At 42.8% G+C, this 21,088-nt stretch overlaps 1 protein-coding gene across 1 annotated transcript in view; it reads right to left on the reverse strand.

The window, feature by feature from the left end:
• Positions 1–3,612: 3,612 nt before the first annotated feature.
• The window catches only part of JPH1 (junctophilin 1), a 96,819-nt gene continuing 79,343 nt past the window's right edge, over positions 3,613–21,088 (reverse strand). The window contains exons 4-6 of the mRNA XM_054985329.1: positions 17,939–18,576; positions 6,121–6,216; positions 3,613–5,916 (exon numbers count right to left, since the gene is read on the reverse strand). Coding sequence (XP_054841304.1) covers positions 6,136–6,216; positions 17,939–18,576 — 719 coding nt within the window. The 3' untranslated portion in view covers positions 3,613–5,916; positions 6,121–6,135. The remainder of the gene's footprint in view (positions 5,917–6,120; positions 6,217–17,938; positions 18,577–21,088) is intronic.

Here is a 21,088-nt window from a genome sequence, read left to right on the forward strand (position 1 = left end):
GCCTCCTCCTTAAGCCAAAACAAAAATAGACAGTTGACCTGGCAGCACTTCTCTCTGGGTATGTGGCAAGAAGATCAAAAGAAAAAAGGAAGAGCGGGTTCAGCATACGACTTCTTGGTCTGCGGCTGAAGGATGTTAGCAATACCCTACTCATTTCCAGAACTTGCCTTTAGGGGAGAAGGGTATAGGCATACTTTTAACTTCTCCATAGTGGATTTTTCCAAGAACACCTCCTTATATTTGACCCATTAGTTTTAAGGAACAAGGGACACCAGTCTCACATTTCTTACAAATTCTCAATAAAAGCAATCCACAGGTTTGCATAAAAATCTGAAATCTTAAAACATTTTCTTTTAAAAACCCACCTTAATTAAAGCACCTGTAGCTTTAATTAAATGCCCTCAGCAGCTGTTACTATGCAACCCTAATAGTTTAGCCAGTATTCCAGGTTTGGTTTCTGTCAGTAAAAGGCAAGAGGAAGGGGAAGGGCCCTTTCCAGGGCTGTTTTTGCCTTTGAAAGAGGATTCATTGGGGCCAGCCCAGAAGCAACCACTGGATAACTTGATACCACAAGGCCTGGATGCTAGTGTTCAACAGTAGCCCCCCCCCCCCAGCCAGTACAGTATAGTGGCTAGAGTAGGATCTGGGAGACCCAGGTTCAAATCACCATTCTGCTGTGGAAGTTCACTGAATGACTGGACCATTGACACACACACTTATCTACCTTACAGGTTGGTTGTAAGAATAAAATGGAGGAGGTGAGATTGATGTAAACTACTTTAGGCCTCCATTGTGGAGAAAGGCAGCATGTAAAAGAAGCAAATTAATAAATACAAATAAACACGGGGGACAAATAACAGCTAAGTTGTTTAGTTGGTTTCAAGGAGAGAAGGACATAGGGACAGGTGAGCATATCGAGGCTGCCAGAAGGGAAGAGGAAATAATATAAGGAAGGGAATATAGGGGAAAATGAAGTACCCACAGAAAGTCCATGCAGGTTCCCTTTCATGCAACTGGGCAGGCTCAGCCAGCACCATGCAACTGGGCCATAGGGGAGAGGCTGCTGGGGAGGAGGGGGAAAGCTGGACAGGAGAGCAGACAAAGGTGGGAGGAGACAAAGGAGAGAAAGAAGCAGGAAAAGAGGGAGAGGATATAGGGGACAGGGAAAGAGGGCATGGTTGGAGAGGGGAAAATGAAATGCCCCCTGCAGGTCCTTGTGGGCCCCCACTTGTTTTTACATATTTCACAAGCCTCTCTCATTAATATGTAGCTTGGCAACTATTTCCATAGCTTATAACCCTATACTACTACTGGTTCTTATATATGAGTATCTCCAGACATGGATTCATTTATTTATGGTATTTATAGTCTGCCATTCTCACTGAGACTTAAGGTGGATTACACAGTGTAAGTCAAATACAATCAATGGAATGGCATAGCTTAACTATGTTTAACTAGAGATACCCATTCTAAAGTAATATTTACGGATTACATACCTATACATAAATGCTATACTTGCTATAATTGTATATTGTCAATATATTTAATTCTTAACAATCCAAGTCTAAGGATATGTATATCTAGGTAATAGAGCTGTGACTAGGACCCTGAATTCTCATTCTACTGTAGAGATTCACTGGGTGACCATGGGCCAGTTATATTTTCAGCCTAATTTACTTCCCAGGCAGGGGCAGACTGGCCATTAAGAGTGCCAGGACACCTCCCAGGGGCTATCTACCCCCACAAAGGAGGTAAGCTGGCCCTGTGACAGAAGAGCTGAGCCCAGCCTATTTGAATGCCATGCAAGAACGGGGAAGCGGCAGCTCCTTGCCTACCTGAGCCTCACATGAGGCATTGGAAGTGATGCTCAGGATACCTTCCCAGCCCTACACAAGACAAGGGAAGAGGCACCTGGCTCACCCAAGGTGAGGGAAGTTGCATCTGGCCCAAGCAAGGTGGATAGAAGGAAGCAGGGAAAGGTGAAAATATGAGGGATGCCAAAAGCAGAGAAAGAGGAAATAGTGCATGGAAAGGGATAAAGGGGAAAGTGAGGTGCCCCTGCAAGTTCTTTCAGGTTCTCCACTTTGCAACTGGGCTCGGCCTAGTGACTGGCCATGAAACTGGGCCATAGGTTTCCTAGGTACAGGATGCCAGAGGAAGGAAGGAGAGAAAATTAATGGGGGGGGGAGAAGAGATAAAGATAAATTGGCTGGTGGGTGGGAAGGAAGCAGGAAAAGGGGCTGCCAGGGAAGGGAAAGAGGAAATGATGAGTGAAGGGGAAATGAGATGCCCTCTGCAAATCTTTGTGGGTTCCCTTTGGTGATATAATATTAACAGGCATGTATACTGTATTTCACAACTCAAATAGCCTGAGGATCATAGTGTTACCTTGACAGCTATTAACTTTTTAAATATGACTGGGATTTTATTCAGTGCCTTAAGACCGTTACTTTTGCATTTAATCTCTTCTTTGTCCTTAGAATAAGAATAGGGAAGAAGTTACTCTCTCAGCAAATCTTTTGAAAGGGAAAATCTGGCTGAATGCTGCAAAACGTTATAAACCCTGTTGATTTGAATTCCTGCATCTCTGCATACATTCCTGTGTATTTTATTAACAAGCAAATCAGTAAAATAATCAAATTAGTAAGAAAATCAACTTAGCTTGACTCAAAACACTTTATTATTTAAATATGCCAATTTTTATTTGGACCACAAGTTGAATATTGAGAATGAGAAGCTTAGAAAAACAGAATACGCTATCATAATTGAAATACAGTTATGTAAACTTTTTCTGTCATCCATGTAACACCTTGGCTCATCATTGTGAGGACTGTATTCACAGTTTTATGACTGCATTTTATTCACTTTACATCAGAAATGTATATGAACAAACGTCCGGTTGGTACATCTTTAATTATGCGGCTTTGATATGCTCACACCCCTTTTATGTTTCTCTAGAAAAGAAACTAGAGAATATTTTAGAAAAGTTATTTCCTATAGTTGTTAATGATGATACTGACTTAAAATTTTGTTAGGAATTTTTTCCCCAGTTTCTATTAACAAAAGGTTCCTATAGATCTTGCTTTTTAATCTTCGATGTCTTTACATAGATCTAAAACACAGGTAATGCATGTTGCCTTGATAATGGGATACTGTGCTCGGTTTGTGGAGGAGAGCCAGGACTCAAGCGGCAGAACATCTGCTTTGCCTACAGAGGAGCCCCCAACGTCTCTGGTTAAAAGGATAAAGTAGTAGCTGATGTGAAAGACTCTGCAGAGCTGCTGCCAATCATAGGAGGCAATACTGATCTCAATGTTTGACTAATGTTTTGACTCAGTATAAGGCAGCTTCATTTGTTCCGTTCCACCACAAACAGGCAATGTGCTGCTTTTGTCAGAACTTTATGAAAACAATCAATTTACTAATTCTAGTTGTTACTGTTCATAAAAATGGAACTGAAACTATATAAAAGGTGTCTTATGTACAGTTAAAAGGAAAGCTCAGCATGCAAGAAAACACACACACGCACACAAATTTTCCTATCAATTTTTCATTCCCTAAACAGGGAAGAAAAAGAATGCTTTATTTATCTTAAAGAGATAAAGCCTCCACATTAGTAACCAATTTTTTTTATTAATGCAAATACAGTTATGAAAACTGTACATTGTCTATTTTGGGTTCCAGAATTATAAATAAAGAAACTCATTAGATAAAGAGTTCATTAACATCAAGAAATTTTAAATAGACAAAGTGACATATCATTAAGTACATTGGCAGGCTTATGAGCTGTCCAAAATGTAGTGTACAGTATAACAACCATAAATAGCCTTTTATGCAAAATACAGCTGTGCACATTTTAGAAAAATACCAACAATTTTTTGATTGGAGCCTTTGTTTTTTTAAAAAAGCTTATAAATCATACATATTTATAAATGGAACATGCTCAGTTAAATTTATAAATGTTTTCAAAAGCCATATTTTTAATAATTTAAATAAACATGTAATAATATTTAAATGTCAGATATAAAATCAGTTTAAAGAATAACTGGGGTAAATTGTAGATAACAAAGAATGTTTATGACATCATGTCATGTTACAATTTAAAAACCTGATTCTCAATTAAGAATTAATTTTCTTAATTTAAAAGCAAAACATGTTCTTCCTCTAAAAATAAATAGGAAAGCTGTTAAAATTTTCATTTGCTGCCATTTCTATTTTCTTCTACACTGGTCAAAATTCTTAACACACTTCTGCCCAAAACACGCCACTCTGTGCCTTGCATGATTTGTCTCAGACTGCAAAAACCAATTCATACCCTTACGTTCGATGGGCTACACCTTATAATAAGTTAGTCATGAGTCTCTCTCTCTCTCTCTCTCTCGCTCTCCATTAAACCATGCAAACAATAACAACAATAACAATAGTAATGTACAAACAGGATAAAACCCTGAAATGTATTCTTTTCTAAGAAATAAAATAAACCCAAATCCAAGCCCTTTTAAAACCTTTTCTACATTTTAAAATGCTGACTTTCAAAATGACCACACCATGTACAATTTTCCTATAAATAAACAAGCATGCTTTTGAGTAATGAGGGATATACAGTGGGGAGGGAAAAATACATAAATCACATCATCAACATACAAGACAGCAATTTTAGTTAAGACAAATAGTCCAAAATGAAAAGTTGAGGCTTTAGTTTTAACTGGCTGAGGTAAGATTACAGACTCATTTTCAACAACATTAAAGGCATCAGACTGATAACCAGTCATTATTAACAGACTTAAATGCTCTACCTGAATGTATTCAACAAAAAGCTTAACATTTTTAAGAAAATCATTATTTAGTCTAGGTATTAATAAACAGCTTTCACTGTGCACTCAGGCAAAAGTACTTTTGCTAGTAGTACTTTTTCAGTTTTTGAAAAAACATCCAAACCAATGAATGACACAAACCTTCTTAGAGTATTTCTACCGTGCCCTCCAAGTACATCAATACAACCTGATGAATCTTGCAGCATTTAAAATAATTCTGCTTGCTACTGTCACAAGGAAGATAATAAACGATGGCTTCAAACATAGTTGCATATTGCCTACTAAACCTTAACGTAAAATGACTTTACCGGCTTAGGAAAAAAGTATGTTCTGAAGAAACTGATCCTTCCAAGAAAATATATATACTGCACATGTGCTACAGGCTTTATTTTTGACTTTCTGATGCAAGGTGAAAACTAGTGAAGTTTCTAGGCTGGTCTAGACGATTATATAATGGCTGTACATAGGATTTAAATAAATAGTAAATGAACAGATTCATGCATAAGCAAATGAAATACAATCTCCCAGAAAACTGCAAGGAGATCTTAAAAGCAGCAGGTAATGGAATAAGACTGGTGAGTGATGCTGCTAACTATTTCTTCTAATGAGATAGGAGTGAACACTGGAATCACTTCCACAGCAACAGAATCCTCTGACCACATTCCTCTGGCAGTCGCTCTTCTGTCTCCCCCACCAAAAACCATCAGACGGCAAAATAGTAAGGCAGCTGTTTGTTTCCATCAACGAAAGTGCAGCTCCGTACATTTCCACTTTAGTCACACACTCTCTGCTGGAACAGATGGAGTACCCAATGCACTTCACTGGTTGGGCTGCTTCAACAAGCTTGTGTGTGCATCTGCGTGATTTTCCCCCCAACATGGCTGCTTGCTTCAGCTTTCAGAGGACCCCAAAGCCACAAATCCTCAGCAAAGGAACAGTTCAGGCCCCTGGCTGAGTTTTCCAAGTTTCATCTCTCTTTCTCGTGTCCCATCCTAATTCCAAGCCTCCTTTCCCCGTGTCTGAACATGACTTGTGCCATTTAAAGGCTGATGACACAACTGCCGAGAATTGTGGGTTTACGCCACTAGTTGTCATGACTTCACTGAAGGATCAAAATAGTTAGATCATTAAGTAAGCATGTTGAATCACTTTCAGGCATAACTAAAATTAAAATGAGGCAACAGTAAAATTTACAAATAATAAAGCTCTGTAATTCAAAATGGAAGAACATCCAATTATAATGCGAAATGGGAGATTGGGTTTCAGGGTGGTGGCATAATTTTATGCAAAAAAAATCTGTTCTTACCTTTCCTAATTCCAATCAAGTTAGAAAATGGACAAAAAGAATGGCTAAACCAACATTCAACAGCATTACCAGGACAATCATGATTGAATTAGGACCCTAAAAAATAAAATAAAACGGGTTCTGATTACATTCACAAAAAGTAAGATAATGAATAAAATATACTGCAACAATAAACATGCTGTTTCCAAATGCTATCACAACAACAAGCAGAATTAAACCGTATCCTCCTGTTTTTTTCATCACATCTCTTGAAAAATGAATTGAAATTGGTCTACCTCAACACAGGAATTCTCAGCAGCATCGCTCCCACCCTAACTCCCTTGTAAGACAATATGGACATGTACGATAAAGTCCTTAACTTCTCAGCTGAAGTATTATGAGAGACTGCAATCTTAACACTGCAATTTTAAGCAACGTTGCGCACTTCTAAATCCATTGAAGTCAACCAGTTTAGAAGAGTGTAATTTGGTTTAGGATTGAATGGCAAATAATGAGCCTGTTCTGAAGGCCTGTGTATTTAGCAATATTCTATGTAAACGCATGGCTCATCTAAAACCATGTAACATTAATAAATGCTTTATTTTATACACTTACCACAGCCTCATTTCACCAAAGGAACAGAAACAATAAACCAGACAATGATTTACCCCTCTGGAGGGGAAGGATATTCTTTGAAGGATGTTCAAAGAATGGGGGTTTACAGGACTCTAAGATAAATACCTGGCTCAACAGTCAATTTTTGTGATTTTGGATATGTTTTCCTGTTGTGGCTCCTTTTGTTAGGGCCAGAGCATGTTATGAATATACTCATGGACTGGAGACTTACTTAGTGTGATCACTTCCCCTACTGCAGATATAATGTGCAGCATCAACCATCATGTTATTCCATTCCAGTGCCTGGCATGAAGAATTCCAGTAGCAGAGCTGCAACTTCTAGGCACATCTGATGTTTCATGGGAATTGTCCACACCAGCTTTCAGAATGATGAGATAGAGGTGCTACATGTTATAGCTGTAATGATTTTCTCCAGACACCACCGGGTATTTCTAATGTGTGCTCCTGTCCTAAATTGAGGCCAATGGACCTCTATTCTACAATTTGTGAAACCTGTATGCCATTTTTCCACACTGCCTGATAAATGTGATCCAAGCAGTGGAAAGTTTGTGGATTAAAAAATGATGCTCTGCTGATTTTTCCATCAAGCAGGACGATAAATGATAGTTTCAAGCAAGAGAAGAAAGGATAGGATAAGTTACCTCATGGGATATCTAAGAAACTCTAAGGAGTTTCTGAGGTTTTTTATTGCACTAACAAATAATCAAGCAAGCTGCAGAGAATTTTGTTTAACAAAGGGAATGTAACCTGTGACTGATTCTGGCTTTTAAACCAAGAATAGTGTGACTCCAAAATGCTTCAAGGAGAAGCACCATAAATAAGGCCTCAGTGCTCTGCAATAGCTTAAAATAGAAAGAGGCAACATTACTCTCTGTACTCTATGATGGATTTGAACAGGTGGTATAAAGAAGCTGTAATAAAAAAGCTCTGAACTGTCTCATCAGCTCTTATATAACAGTGAAACTTAATGCATATAACAGTGAAGCTTAACGGGAAAAGCCCTATTAAATAGTTAAATCAGAAGTGAAAGGACTAATAAACCATATATGTGATATATCAAGTAAACAATAGGGAACTCTGTATCAAAAAAGGGCTAATTAGAAAAAGTCAAAATTAGGCTATGCTACAGCAACATTTAATAGAGAATGCTCAGTGGTGTACAACATGCCTCCCTGAGATCCTGGACAGCCACTGCCAATGAAAAGAGATAGTATAGAGCTAAAGGGACCAATCACGACTTGCCATAAATCATCTCCCTTTGTTCAAGGATGCAATGTATTCCATTACTGCAAATGACCTTTCACTTTGGAATATAAGTAACAGCAATGAACTTTATGTAATACTTAAGAAATATTTGTTCAGACAAAATCATTTTAACATTCCAAGAATTTAGTTTAAAACATTTTCTGTCACTTCAGATTAATCCATCAAACTTCATCAGATTATATCCAATAGCTTTGCAATTCTCATTTTTGTGGACTAGCACACTAGATGATCTGCTTGTTTGGAAAGTGCTAAGATAGGTAGAATAAGGAAGATTGTTTTCTCCTATGTACCTCAAATGATAGTGGTGAAGAGAACAGAAGAAAATCAGCAAGCAGCATTGTGCAAAAGCTCTGTGTCAAATGGACTCTATAAGGACACAAATCTACTGGGAATTTGTTCTGCTGCAGAAAATCATAGCTTTTATAGGAGATTTTGAAACTAACAGAGAGAAAAGTTATCACATCAGTGGCACATTTCATCTCTCTGTTTGGAAAGTTAAATTTTTTTTTTGAAAGCTATATGACAAACCACATAGAGCCAAAACACACGTTAAGAAAAACCTAGGTTCAGCACGTGTTCTCTTACCTCAAGGTTTGCTGGGATCTGTAGGCGTCCTGGAAGCTTAAAGTTTAGCATTTACAGAGCAGCAAAAAGGGAATGGAAGATTTGTATCCACTTACCGTGAATCTTCCTTTCTCGGTGGTCCAGGAGTGGGGCAGTCAGCACTAGTGGGTAGCTCCTCCTCCGTCTCTTGCGCAGGGCCGGACAAACTTGCGATCCTCGGGGGAGGGGCTCCCAGGATGACTCAGTTCCTTTCCAAGCCCGTATCACCCCTTCTAAGTCTCAGTCCAGCTCATTCCTGTTCTGGATTACAACTAACGACAACAGTCAATCAAAACAATCAATCCAACTGGCAAATTACAGGTGAACTCCGGGGACTCTCCACGGCCCATGGACCTTACTGGTTTCTTGTTCCCCAACTGAAACCCTTCAGCACTACGTATATATTTCCAGTTTACCTTTTCTTCCTATCATGTGTGTGTCCCCTTAGGTCCCCCCTTTTCTTTCTTTCTTTCTTTCTTTATGTAAGGGTGGGGTCTGACTGCCCCACTCCTGGACCACCGAGAAAGGAAGATTCACGGTAAGTGGATACAAATCTTCCATTCTCCTGTGGTCCGGAGTGGGGCAGTCAGCACTAGTGGGATATACTCCTAGCAGTGTACCCTTGGGCGGGTATTCTAGGAATCCAGGACGTGCTGTAGCACCCTCCTGCCAAAGGCCGCCTCGGAGGAGGCCATCCTGTCTATCCTATAGTGTTTCGTGAACGTGTGAACTGACCTCCATGTAGCTGCCTTGCATATCCTTTCCAGGGACGGGAAGGATCTGTACGCCGCTGAAGTGGCTGCCCCTCTCAGAGAATGAGCCGTGATCCCAGCCGGGGGAGGAACATTCCTAGATTTGTATGCTAGTACAATGCACTCCCTGATCCATCTACTTAGTGTGGGCAGAGAGACTTTCATCCCCAGGGAACTATTCCTGAATGACACGAACATGCTCTCCACCTTCCGTACCTGACTAGTCCTGTCTATGTAGAAGCTTAATGCCCTACGAACGTCTAGCTTGTGCCATTCCCTTTCCTTCTCGTGTTTGGGGTTAGCACAGAAGGAGGGCAGGATGATGTCTTCCCCTCTATGAAAGGACGTGTTGACCTTAGGGATAAAGGTGGGGTCTGTTCGTAGTACTACTTTATCCTGGTGGAAAATGCACAGCTCCTTACTTATGGACAGTGCCCCTAATTCTGAAACCCTCCTAGCCGAGGTCAGTCCCACTAGGAAGATTGTCTTAAGGGTCAGATTTTTGAGGGAACAGGTCGCCATCGGTTCAAACGGCTCTCCAGTAAGGGCCTTCAAGACTAGGTTCAGGTTCCATGTGGGAAAACGGTGCACTTGAGGTGGGTTCAGCAGCGTCGTTCCCCTCAAGAACCTCTTAATATGTGGATGCGAGGTAAGCGACACTCCCGATTGAGATCCCCTGATAGCAGAGATCGCGGCCACCTGCCGCTTAAGCGTACTAGTACTGAGCCCCTTGTCTAGCCCATCCTGGAGGAATACAAGGATCTGCTTCACCGAGGCTGACATGGGATCCCGCCCTTTCTCCGCACACCATTGTGAGAATCGCTGCCATGTCCTGTTATAGCTCCTGTTGGTCGAGCCTTTCCGCGAGGCAAGCATTGTCTCGACCACCTTCTCGGGATATCCTAGTCCCTTGAGCTGTTCACGCTCAACCGCCAGGCCGTCAGATGCAGGGAGTCCGGGTTCGGATGTCGAATTCCCCCTTGAGTCAATAGGTCCTCCCTGCACGGGAGGGTCCATGGAGTCGAGTGAGACAGTCTCTTGAGGTCTTGGAACCACGGCCTCCTGGGCCAAAATGGTGCAACTAGGACCACGTCCGCTTCCTGATCTATGATCCTCTGTATGACTCTGTGTATGATTTTTGTTGGGGGGAACGCGTACAGTAGGCTGCGCGGCCACGCCTGGCTCAACGCATCCACCCCCATCGCCTCTGGTTCCCTGTATCTTGAAAAGAACTTGGGTACCTGCCTGTTCTTCAGAGATGCAAAAAGATCCACCTCTGGAGTGCCAAACCTCATGCACAACTCCCGAAAGGTTTGTCTGTCCAGTGTCCATTCCGAGTGGTCCACTTTGTTCCGGCTCAGCCAATCCGCCAGGGCGTTTTGCTGTCCTGCTATATGACTGGCCCTTATTGATTTCAAGTTCCTTTCCGCCCAGAGAAAGAGTTCCTCTGCTTCCTTGCTCAGTTGCCTGGATCTTGTGCCTCCTTGTTTGTTTACGTATGCCTTGGCCGTCATGTTGTCTGTGTGTACCATGACGTGTTTTCCTTGAAGTGCGTCCTTGAACTCCAAGAGCCCATTCCGGATGGCCTTGAGCTCTAGCAGGTTTATGCTGGCCTCCCGCTCTTCCGGGAGCCATTCCCCTTGTGTTATCCTGTCCTTCATGTGGGCTCCCCATCCGGACAGGCTGGCGTCCGTCGTCACCGCTAGTCGGGTTGGTTCCCTGAGGGGAGACCCTTCCACGAACCTGTTCGGTGTCATCCACCAGCTCAGTTCCTTGTGCAGCGCCTCGGGAATCTCCACCAGTTTGTGCCACCTGTGTGTTATGACCCGCTGATATGGCCGCAGGAATCTCAGTAGGGGTCGGGTATGGAACCTGGCCCATTGAAGGGTATCCTGGCAGGATACCAGCATGCCTTGCAATTTGGCCAGCTGCATGACCTCCACCAGCCTTCTCAATTGAATGTTCTGAATGAGTGACCTGATTTTCTGCTGTCTCTCCAGTGACACAAAGATCCTGTCTAGTGCTGTGTCCACAATCACGCCCAGGTGCACGATCCTCTGCGCTGGTGCCAACAAGCTCTTCCGCCTGTTGACGATGAAACCGTGGCTCTCCAGGCATTGTATTGTCAGAGACACTGCTGTTTGAGCAGCCAGCAGGGAGGGGGCCTTTATGAGAATGTCGTCCAGATAGGGCGACAGCGCCACCCCCTGGATCCTGAGGAAAGCCACCAGCGTGACCAGGACCTTGGTGAAGACCCTCGGTGCGGACTTCAGGCCGAAGGGGAGGGCTCTGTATTGATAATGGCGTCCGTTGTAAGCGAAACGCAGGTACTTCCTGTGCGCTGGCCGGATAGGGATATGTAAGTAGGCCTCCGATAGATCGATGGAGGCCAGGAAGTCCCCGTGTTGAATGGCTTCCGTGGTCGATTTCATCGTCTCCATCTTGAATTTCCTGGACCTGATGTGGAGATTTAACCATTTGAGGTCCAGAATGGCCCTGATCTCTCCGTTCTTCTTCGGTACAGTGAAGAAGATCGAGTACACTCCCCGTTTGCTGGAGTGTTTGGGCACTGGCTCTATAGCCCTGATTTGTAACAGGTGCTTGATTGCCTTCATGAGTTGAAGATGTTTCAGCCGGGAGCAGTTCCGGGCCATCGGAATAAAACGTGCCTTTGGGATTCTGTCGAACTCCAAAGAGTAGCCCCTGGATACTGTCTCCAGCACCCATTCGTCCGAAACTGTCTTCATCCATTGGGGCACAAATTCCTGCAGGCGCCCCCCTATATGACGAGGTGCGTTGCAATAGTCATGCTTGGTTGGTCTTCTTCTGAGCCTTGGACTGGGAGGCTGGCTTTCTGTAGGCGAAGGGTCTACTGTCGGATCTGGTCTTAGACTGCCATCTACCCTTAAATGGCCTGTCTGAATTCTGTCTAGCTGATCTCTTGAAGTCACGAAAGGAGTGCCTTCCTTTGTACTTCATCTCCTTTTTCTTTGATGGCAGCACCCTCTTCTTGTCTGAGTTTTCTACAAGATACTTATCCAGTGCTTCTCCAAAGAGTTTGCCTCCTGAGTAAGGGATTGCCGCCACCTTACTGCGGGCTGGTGGGTCTACATCCCAGTTCCGTAGCCAGGTGTTCCTTCTTGCAGCGACGTTGAAGCCCATGGCTCTGGAGGACATCTGAAAGGAGTCCAGGGTGGCGTCCGCTGCAAAGGCTGCCGCAAGGGCAATCTTTTTGACTTCATTCTTGACCTCTTTGGGCATCTCTCTGCCTGCGGCAGCCAGGTCTGAGGCCCATGTGTAGGCTGCCCTCGCAAACAGTGATCCCACTGAGGAAGACCTGAGAGACGCCGCGGATGCCTCAAAGTCTCTACGCAGGGCCTGCTCTATTTTCTTGTCCGACGGGTCCTTGGGCATGCCCTCCGCGTCCATGGGTAGGACTGAAGTGGTTGCCAGACTGGAGACAGGGTCATCCACTGCAGGGAGTTTGATCTTCTTGGCGTCATCTGGACCCAGAGAGTAGAATTTGTGGAACACAGACTGGTAGGCTTTAGGCTTGGCCGGGTTATCCCATTCCACTCTCAGTACATCGTGGAAGATGGCTGGCAAGGGCACCCCTGTGTGCCTCTGACCCACCTTGGGCAAGGCTCTCTCCAGACCTTGTGGGTAGGCAGATTCCGTCTCAGCTTTACTCGCTGAGGACTGGGAGATTTCCAGGGTTCTTAATACTTTTGCAAGCAACTTAGAGTACATTTCCTGCGGAAAAAGCCTGGACTGCGCCTGATCAGCCTCCATCTCCTCTTCCTCTGACAATTCCCCCTCCTCACTTCCTGAGGACTGCGAGGATGAGTCTGGATCTTCCTTAGACTCCTCAGAGGCACTGGAGTCAACTTCAATCCACTTGGCCAGCTTTCTTTTCTTTGGCTTGGACAGGGTGGAGGACCCAGCCTTCTTCTTTTCATTGGAGGTGCTTGGGGTTTTCCTCTTGGAGCCAGGCTGCTCCTTAAGCTCTTTAACTGCACTATCTATTCCTTTCCTAATTTCTTCCTGCAGCCATGCCAATATATTGGCTTTAGCCTCTGGGCCTGTGAGATCGGGTTCACCATTCCCAGAGTTCTTCCCTTGGCTAGAATGGGAGTGACTTGGCCTTTCTGATGCATCCATGCTTTCAGAGGCTTTTTGTTCTGAAGTGCTGGCCTGTGACATCATTCCCGCCAAAAACGTGTTGCCTAAAGTGGGAGCAAGCGTGAGCATGCATTACCCGGATGGCCAAATAATTTTCCAAACTCACAGTGTTTGCACGGATCAAAATTGCAGGGAAGTGCATTAGGGAGATTTTCCCTCTAGCCACCCCCAAAGAAACGGAGCCGCAATGCCCAGGGAGGAAAATGCAGTAAGAGGCTGCTTATCGCTCCCTTTCCTTTGAAGCATTCCGAGGCCGCACTGCTCTCTGCGCTCCCAAACTAGGGCCGGGGCCCGGTTCCCCCCCCCCGCTTCGCAGAGAGCAAAAGCCTCTTGGCGGGGTTGCACAGTACTCACCGTCTTTTGGCGCGCTCTCGGAGGCTTCTGCCGTTTGGAGCCTTTAAGCTTCCTCTGAGCTCCGCGGCCGCCGAAGTTTCCCGCCGCTTTCCACGCCTCCTCTGCAACAGCCGGGTCCTAGACAGTTAGGAACGTCGGCTGTGCACTCGCCTCCGCGGCTCCCGTGCCGCTCAGAAAACGCTCGGTCAGGAGCGGGGGGGGGGGGGTGGAGGAACACGTCCTTCCTTTCCCCGGCGAGTCAGCGCCTCTAAAGTTCTTTGAAGATCGCCGCTCTCTTCAGAGCTCCGAATTCGCGTCCGCTCTGCTGAGCAGGGCCGGAAAAACTGAGTCATCCTGGGAGCCCCTCCCCCGAGGATCGCAAGTTTGTCCGGCCCTGCGCAAGAGACGGAGGAGGAGCTACCCACTAGTGCTGACTGCCCCACTCCGGACCACAGGAGAAAGGGAAATACAGGCGCCTGTATTTTAAGCTTTAAGCTTCCAGGACGCCTTTAAGCTTCCAGGACGCTTAGAGATCCTTTAAGCTTCCAGGACTTTAAGCTTCCAGGACCCCTACAGATCTTTAAGCTTCCAGGACGCCTACTTTAAGCTTCCAGGACTCCTACAGATCCCGGCAAACCTTGAGGTAAGAGAACACGTGCTGAACCTAGGTTTTTCTTAACGTGTGTTTTGGCTCATAATTTCTACAGTCCCCTTTGAAATCCTGAATTTACCTGCCCTCCTTAATATTACTTAGTTACACAATAATTACAATGCAAACGCAATTACTAGATTGAACCCTACACTATCAGAAACAGGAGATCCCTCCCCACCCCCCACAAACTTTTGCATGAGTCATGGAAATGCTCATGAAAGAGGTGTGTATGGCAGAAATTTCTTACAACTGTACCTTCTGCCTCCCCATCTCTTGAGCGAAATCCCATGTGGCTTCAAGGGGTTTAGTTTAAGGGCTGCAGTAGAGGCAGAAGAAATAACCTGTCAATTTGTTCTGTTTATGATTAATATAGAATCTAACCAAATGTGCTTCACAGTGCAAAACTGCCAAGAACATACTAATAAATGTAATCAGACTGGTTTTGCCATATGAACATGCTATGAAGCAGCCAGATGCGTGGCCCACCATATGCTTTTTCTACACAGACATGGGCCGTCATCACACGGGCTTTTATTTAGCGCTAAAATGGCGCTATTTCCCAGCAAACACCCACCTTATTCCAGCACTGTAGCGATTTTCTCTCTTCTGCTTTGTGCTTGATAGTCGCGCTATTTTGTGCCTCAGTGTGAATGCCTCACATCGATGTATTTCGCCTCGCAACGTCCTATGCCCTCCCTTCAATCCCAGAATCCATTTCTTCCTGCGACTCCCCTTTTTAAAATTTTATTTTATTTAAAATTTTAACCCTTATAACGCCATAACAATGCAAACTTTCTGCTGAAGTAAAAATGACTCAATCGCCATGGCAGAGTCTTCAGCGATGGGGATCACGTCAGACAGGGAGTTTTCTGCGGGCAAAGGGCTATTTATATAATTTCAAAGTTGGAAAAACAAAAGGGTCGTAATGTTTTGCTCTAACGGAATGTTTATATGCTGTTATTCCGTTATAGCGGAATTAAACGCCAGAATAATAAAAAAAAAGGGGGGAGGAGTTGCTTCTGCGCGGTTAGAGAGAACAGAACAGAGTGCTTCGGTGTGGACAGCTGGTGGCGCGAAGAGCCGTTAGGTGACCCAAAGAAACGTTACTGTGCCGATAACAGGTAGGACGCTATATGCTGTAAATTTAATGGAAGAGATGCCCGTGTGACGACGGCCATGATAAGCTATGTAGGAAAAAAGTCATCTGTTGACTGGTCATCAAGTAAGCGCAGGATATGTATATACTCCTTTTCTCCAATGCTTGTAAATACTGGCTGTGCTTAGTATGCTCAGGTGCTTGTGTTCCTTACATTTCTCTTTATATTATTTGCAGTGCTATAAAAACAAGGGGTTGGATAGATCCCACTGCCTTTTCTCTTGGCACAGGAGGGAAGAAAAAGGATCATTCATGTCCAATATCCCTCCTTGCTGCAGCCTCCATTCCTTCCATGTGTCTTTTGATTTGTGTTGCAATTGTTTTCTTGCAATCTCTTTTTTTAAATAAGAATTTTATTAAAAGGCTTTACAGATTACTAAAAAACAACAAAGGAAAAGAAAAGTTCGTATCCCCCAGTGATCCTGCGTGGCTCTGTCTTTGAAAACTACATCTCCCAACTAAAACTGCGTCCCTGACATGTTAAAAAACACATCTCTGGCGTCACTTGTAGCTTCGCTCTAAGATACAGCCTTTTAGGGGTTATCATAAGGTTCGCTAGTGGAAAAATATGGTAGTGTCCAACCCATAATGTCTGAAACGTCTCTGAGTGATTGTTTAGATGACAATGAAGTTTTCAGCTTTGATGGCTAGAGTTTATGTATATACTCAAAAAGCAATGAAGTATGCATAATGCAGCTGAGTCGGTGAAGGTGTGTAGTTAAAGCACCCAGAAACAATAAATTTATGCAGACATAGGGCATTACCATTGAACAACCCCTCTGAAATTATAACTTTTAAGTAAACAAGCCCCAGCTTTGATTTGTGAGCGTGTCCTAAATTGCTACTATCACTCAGTAAACAGAAGCACCTATTGGGGTTTAGGAATGCACTACATATTTCATATAGTGAAAAGCACAGGAATTTTAAAGTTGCTACAGTGTTACATATGAAAGCAACATACAACAGATACTAAACTAGTATCAGAAAGAACCATTCAAAACAGAAGGTTGGATCCAGTGCAAAATTTCCACTGACATTAGAGCTCTTACGTAAGCAGAAAAGCAAGAAAGATCGCAATAGCCACTTGTGTTGTCAAACATTGTGTCTCCACTTGTGTTCCATGGCTTGTACAATGAAGAACCCCAAGTTCTCAGGGTTTCCGTCAAATCGGGCTTCCAGTTTGAACCACCCCTGTGGTGCCCCCATTACTAGAGCCCCAACTCTTTGGCCTCCCCCTTGTCTTTGGATCTGGACCATTATGGGTCCAAATTTCAATACCCAACATAGGAAAACTCTTGAAAAAGTGCAAATTTGACCTTATCTCTTCTTGAATAAATAGGTATTATTTATTTTCATTTTGGAATAAAACTAAAAATGCAAGAACACTTTAATGGGTGGTGGATGGGAAGAATGGAAGTGAATTACCTATTGGTCTTCACTTTCCCCCTTGACTTCTGACTCCCTCTCTGTTATCCTGTTGCTTCCTCCTCCTACCTCTTCCGCGACATTTCTGGTTCCTATTTTCCTCGTCCGCCGCTCTTCTTCTGACCCTCGTCACCCTCTCTTTCCTCCTCACTGCCAGCAGGAAAAGAAGCCGCCATCTTGGGCTAGAGCCCAATCACTGCCAGCACTCAGCACCCAACTCCTACTTCTTTTTTCCCTCATGGTGGCAGTGGCATTAGCCACTGCCTCCTCACAGCAGTCCCTTTGCCCCCAGCTGAGCAAACAGATCTTGGGAGTAGCCAACCACTGTTCCTCAAAAGACAGTGCTGTTTCTCCTGCCTGTTCCCCCTCTCCTAGTGGTGGTGGCTTTGGCTGTCACCTCTGAGCAATCACTTCTCCTGACCCTGTCAACATATTTTGCAGACTTCAGGTACTCCTTGAGAGGGTGACTAAGATCTTGCAATAGCATGCTTCTTCTTTCAAATTTTGGGGGGGGGGGAATTTAACCACCCCCTTTGTCTTTGTTTTCAGATTTTTCTGCACCTTGGAAGTGGATCCCTAAATTTCCTAAATAAGATAGAAAGACATTGATTTAGGTTTAAATGTACTGCTTGCCATCTGAATCTTAAAAGCAGTACAATTCTATGGCTGTTGGGAAATACTGAAAATATAAAGCTAAACAAGCAAACACCACAAGAATCTTTGGCTATCTGGCAACCATGAACATCACTGGTCGTTAAATAGCTAACTCATCCAATTAAAGATTTTATAATTTTTTCTGAATGTGGGCTTCAGCTGTAAATCCATAGTACCTACCGAATTGACTTCTTGTTCCACTGAAGAATGGAAATTGTTATTGGCTGGATTCTTTGGTGTAGCAAATTCAGGTTTCTTTAATGATTCTTTGGCATCTAACTGAATCCCAGATCTGACGGGGCTTGGCTTCTGAGCTGATGCTACTAGTGCAAGTGCTGAAGATGATGGGTTGGCATGGTCCTCGTCTTCCCCAAGCTCAAATGGATACATCGTTGGATTCATTTTCACATAGTAGCCATGGTAATGATCATGCAACTCCCCATTATCTGTGCTGGTGGGATTGTTGTGGGGTAAGAGCTTTGGCTGGTGTTTAACCAATATTTCCTCTTTCATAGGTGATTTTGGAGGAAGAGGCTTGTTAACTATAGGTACTATATTTTCACTGGCTATATTCTTTTTTTCTTGAACGAGTCTTTGTGAGGTGGAATTATGCTTTTTGACTTGTTTTGCAGGAGAAGGCTCAGCAGAGAGTTGAGGACTCTGCCTCGGGCTCTGTTCTGGGGTCCCAGGAGGCGTTGTCCCTTTTCGATAAAAATGTGGAGATTCTTTTGGTGAAGCTGGTTTTTCTGGAGCCTTTTCTTCAGGAGTTTCCTTAAGCTCCACACCCTCTTGAAATTTTTGCTTTATATAATCAGGGCCTGAAAAAAATAACGTGCATAAAATTATTACAGGAACAAGGATTAATCAATTGCATTTTCCATCTGACGCTTTTATTTTTTTTCCATTCGTTTTGCAACATAGGATAGTTTACTTTTAGATTCACCAGCTTAATTTCTTCTTAAAATAGAAGAAACAACAGATTTAGTATAATACCAGTGGTGTTATTTTTATGTAGTTCTTTATAAACACAGATCTCACTGTTTCCCTAATTTTTGAACTCTGTTGCTGCATGCGTACACTTTTTACTGAAATTGTATTTGAAGCAAGACCAATGAGCAGGACAAGACATTCTGTTCACACTATTTCCCCCAGAAAAGAAAAATGTAAACCTATTCTGGCAGGATAGTTCCACATGTGTATCCTTTCAAAATGCAAGCCATGAATGCCATATGTTATGTCAGGATAGGACTTGAAAGAAGTGAAATGAGGACACCACTGAAACAAATTCAGAACAGCATCTTCAGTGTTTTTAAACTACATTTTGTCACTACTTGAAACTGTTCTTACAGTGACATACTCAGTTTGCAAAATCAGCTTTTTGTGGGTTGCTTCCAGAAGCAAAATCACACATCTTTTATGGGTTCCTTGAATTCCTTTCAGCTTGCCTGCATCTTTCCAGTACTGAAGTGCTCAGTTACCAGTGCAGCGCCCATGGACATATGCAAAGGAGGGACTATCACCTTGCTTCTCCATTACGTTTTTCCTTCGTACACACAGCCTAAAATAGCATTAGCACTTCTGCTGCTATATCATATTTCAAATACATGGGCTGAGCCTGCAGGGTTTGGCAGTTCACTTCAATGGGTGTAGGATCAGGTCTCTCATCTAATTTTGCTGACTCCTATCACCTCTAAGTTTGTTTCACAGTATTGCTTTTGATCAAGTTTCTTCATTCCATTTAGACTGATTATTCTTTTCTATTTTCTTAACTTGTCATTTTAAGACAGATTTTGCAACCTCTACCTTTTTACAGGTACAACGTGCACAAAACAGGGATGTATTCTCTAGCAATAATCCTTTAATCACAAGGAGTACTTCTAATTCCAGTTTAATTCTACACGACTCAGAGAATTCCCAAAGACTGGAATTAGAAGATTTTCTATATTCACTAGTCCTTGATGGAAAGCCCAGTCTAAGCTTTATGTAAAATTACCTTCAATGCAGTCTTTTGCTTAGTATTTTCATAGTTTAAAGATACACTTTTTAAAAGTCAATTTCTTTCAAAAACTTTTAAAACTTTATTTATAAGAAAAATATACCATTACAACAAATAATTAATATGTAGACAGAAATGTTAAACTCAGCATAAATCATATGCATTAATAACATAGCCTCCAAACAAGTAATATCACTCCAAATACTCACTTGCTTATCTACATCTTGAAATGTTTGAAAAGCAGTTCATCTGTATAGGCTAAATAGTTTTACTGACAATTTTTACCAACCTGTCTAGTAGCAATAATCGTCTGTTACCTAGCAAAAATTAGTCTAACAGCTATCAGTATAAAGTTACCACTTGCTTATCCTTAGAGACAGAATTAAAATAATTAAGAAGGAAAAATTCTAGGGAACACAGAATCAAATGTCACATCCTATATTCTACCAGTCTCTGATTCTTCTTAGGTTCCTATTCCAAATAATTCTTTATATGGAAAAACCACAAAAATAATCCCTAGTCCTAAAGATCTGTAAGCAAAATTAACATCTTCAGCACAAGCTGTAGTCAGACCTGTGTAGTAGTTGGATCTGGGAGACCCAAATTCAAATCTCCACTCTGACACAGAAGGTCATTGGGAGAAAGACTGTTGTGTCAGTCACTCTCTCTCAGCATAACCTATGTCACAGGATTGTCATTGTGAGGATAAATGGAGGAGGGAAGAAAGAAGTTAGAAGGTGTTTTGGAAGAAAAGAGGAGTATAAATATTTAAATAAATGATTGTCTCAGAAAAGCAATATTAGAGGAAGATGTCTACTAATCATTCAACTATTTATCTCCATTGGAAACATATAAATGGGGAATTAGCATGCTAAAGAGCATGCTGCTTTCACTCAAATAACTGGCAAAATGGTCATGGTCCCAGCACAGGTAAGTTTGGGATTAATGTTGCTTTATAACAGTACTGCAGCATCATTTGTGATAAACAGAGGTAGGAGGCAGGAAATACCCTACAGGTGATCTGATGCTGCATCATACACTGCACAGCAGGAACAGCTTGTTTTCGGGCTTTATATATTAATAGAACAGAATCATCACATACTTAGTTTTGCAGTTGGAATTACATTAGGAAAGGCAGTTGTCATCCTGGCTTTGCATCAGTAATAAGCTAAGCAATTAGGTATCTGTACAACTGCCTGTGCTCTTGATTTTACACAACTGTAAAACACAACACACGCGCACTTGGGAAATGTTCCTGTAGCAGAACAGGTACCTTCTTTCTTGGTTAGCTCAGGGACAAAAGCAAAAAAGACGATACTGCTATCATCTATGTA

This window comes from Eublepharis macularius, chromosome 7 (genome assembly GCF_028583425.1).
Source record: "Eublepharis macularius isolate TG4126 chromosome 7, MPM_Emac_v1.0, whole genome shotgun sequence".
NCBI classification, from domain to species: domain Eukaryota; kingdom Metazoa; phylum Chordata; class Lepidosauria; order Squamata; family Eublepharidae; genus Eublepharis; species Eublepharis macularius.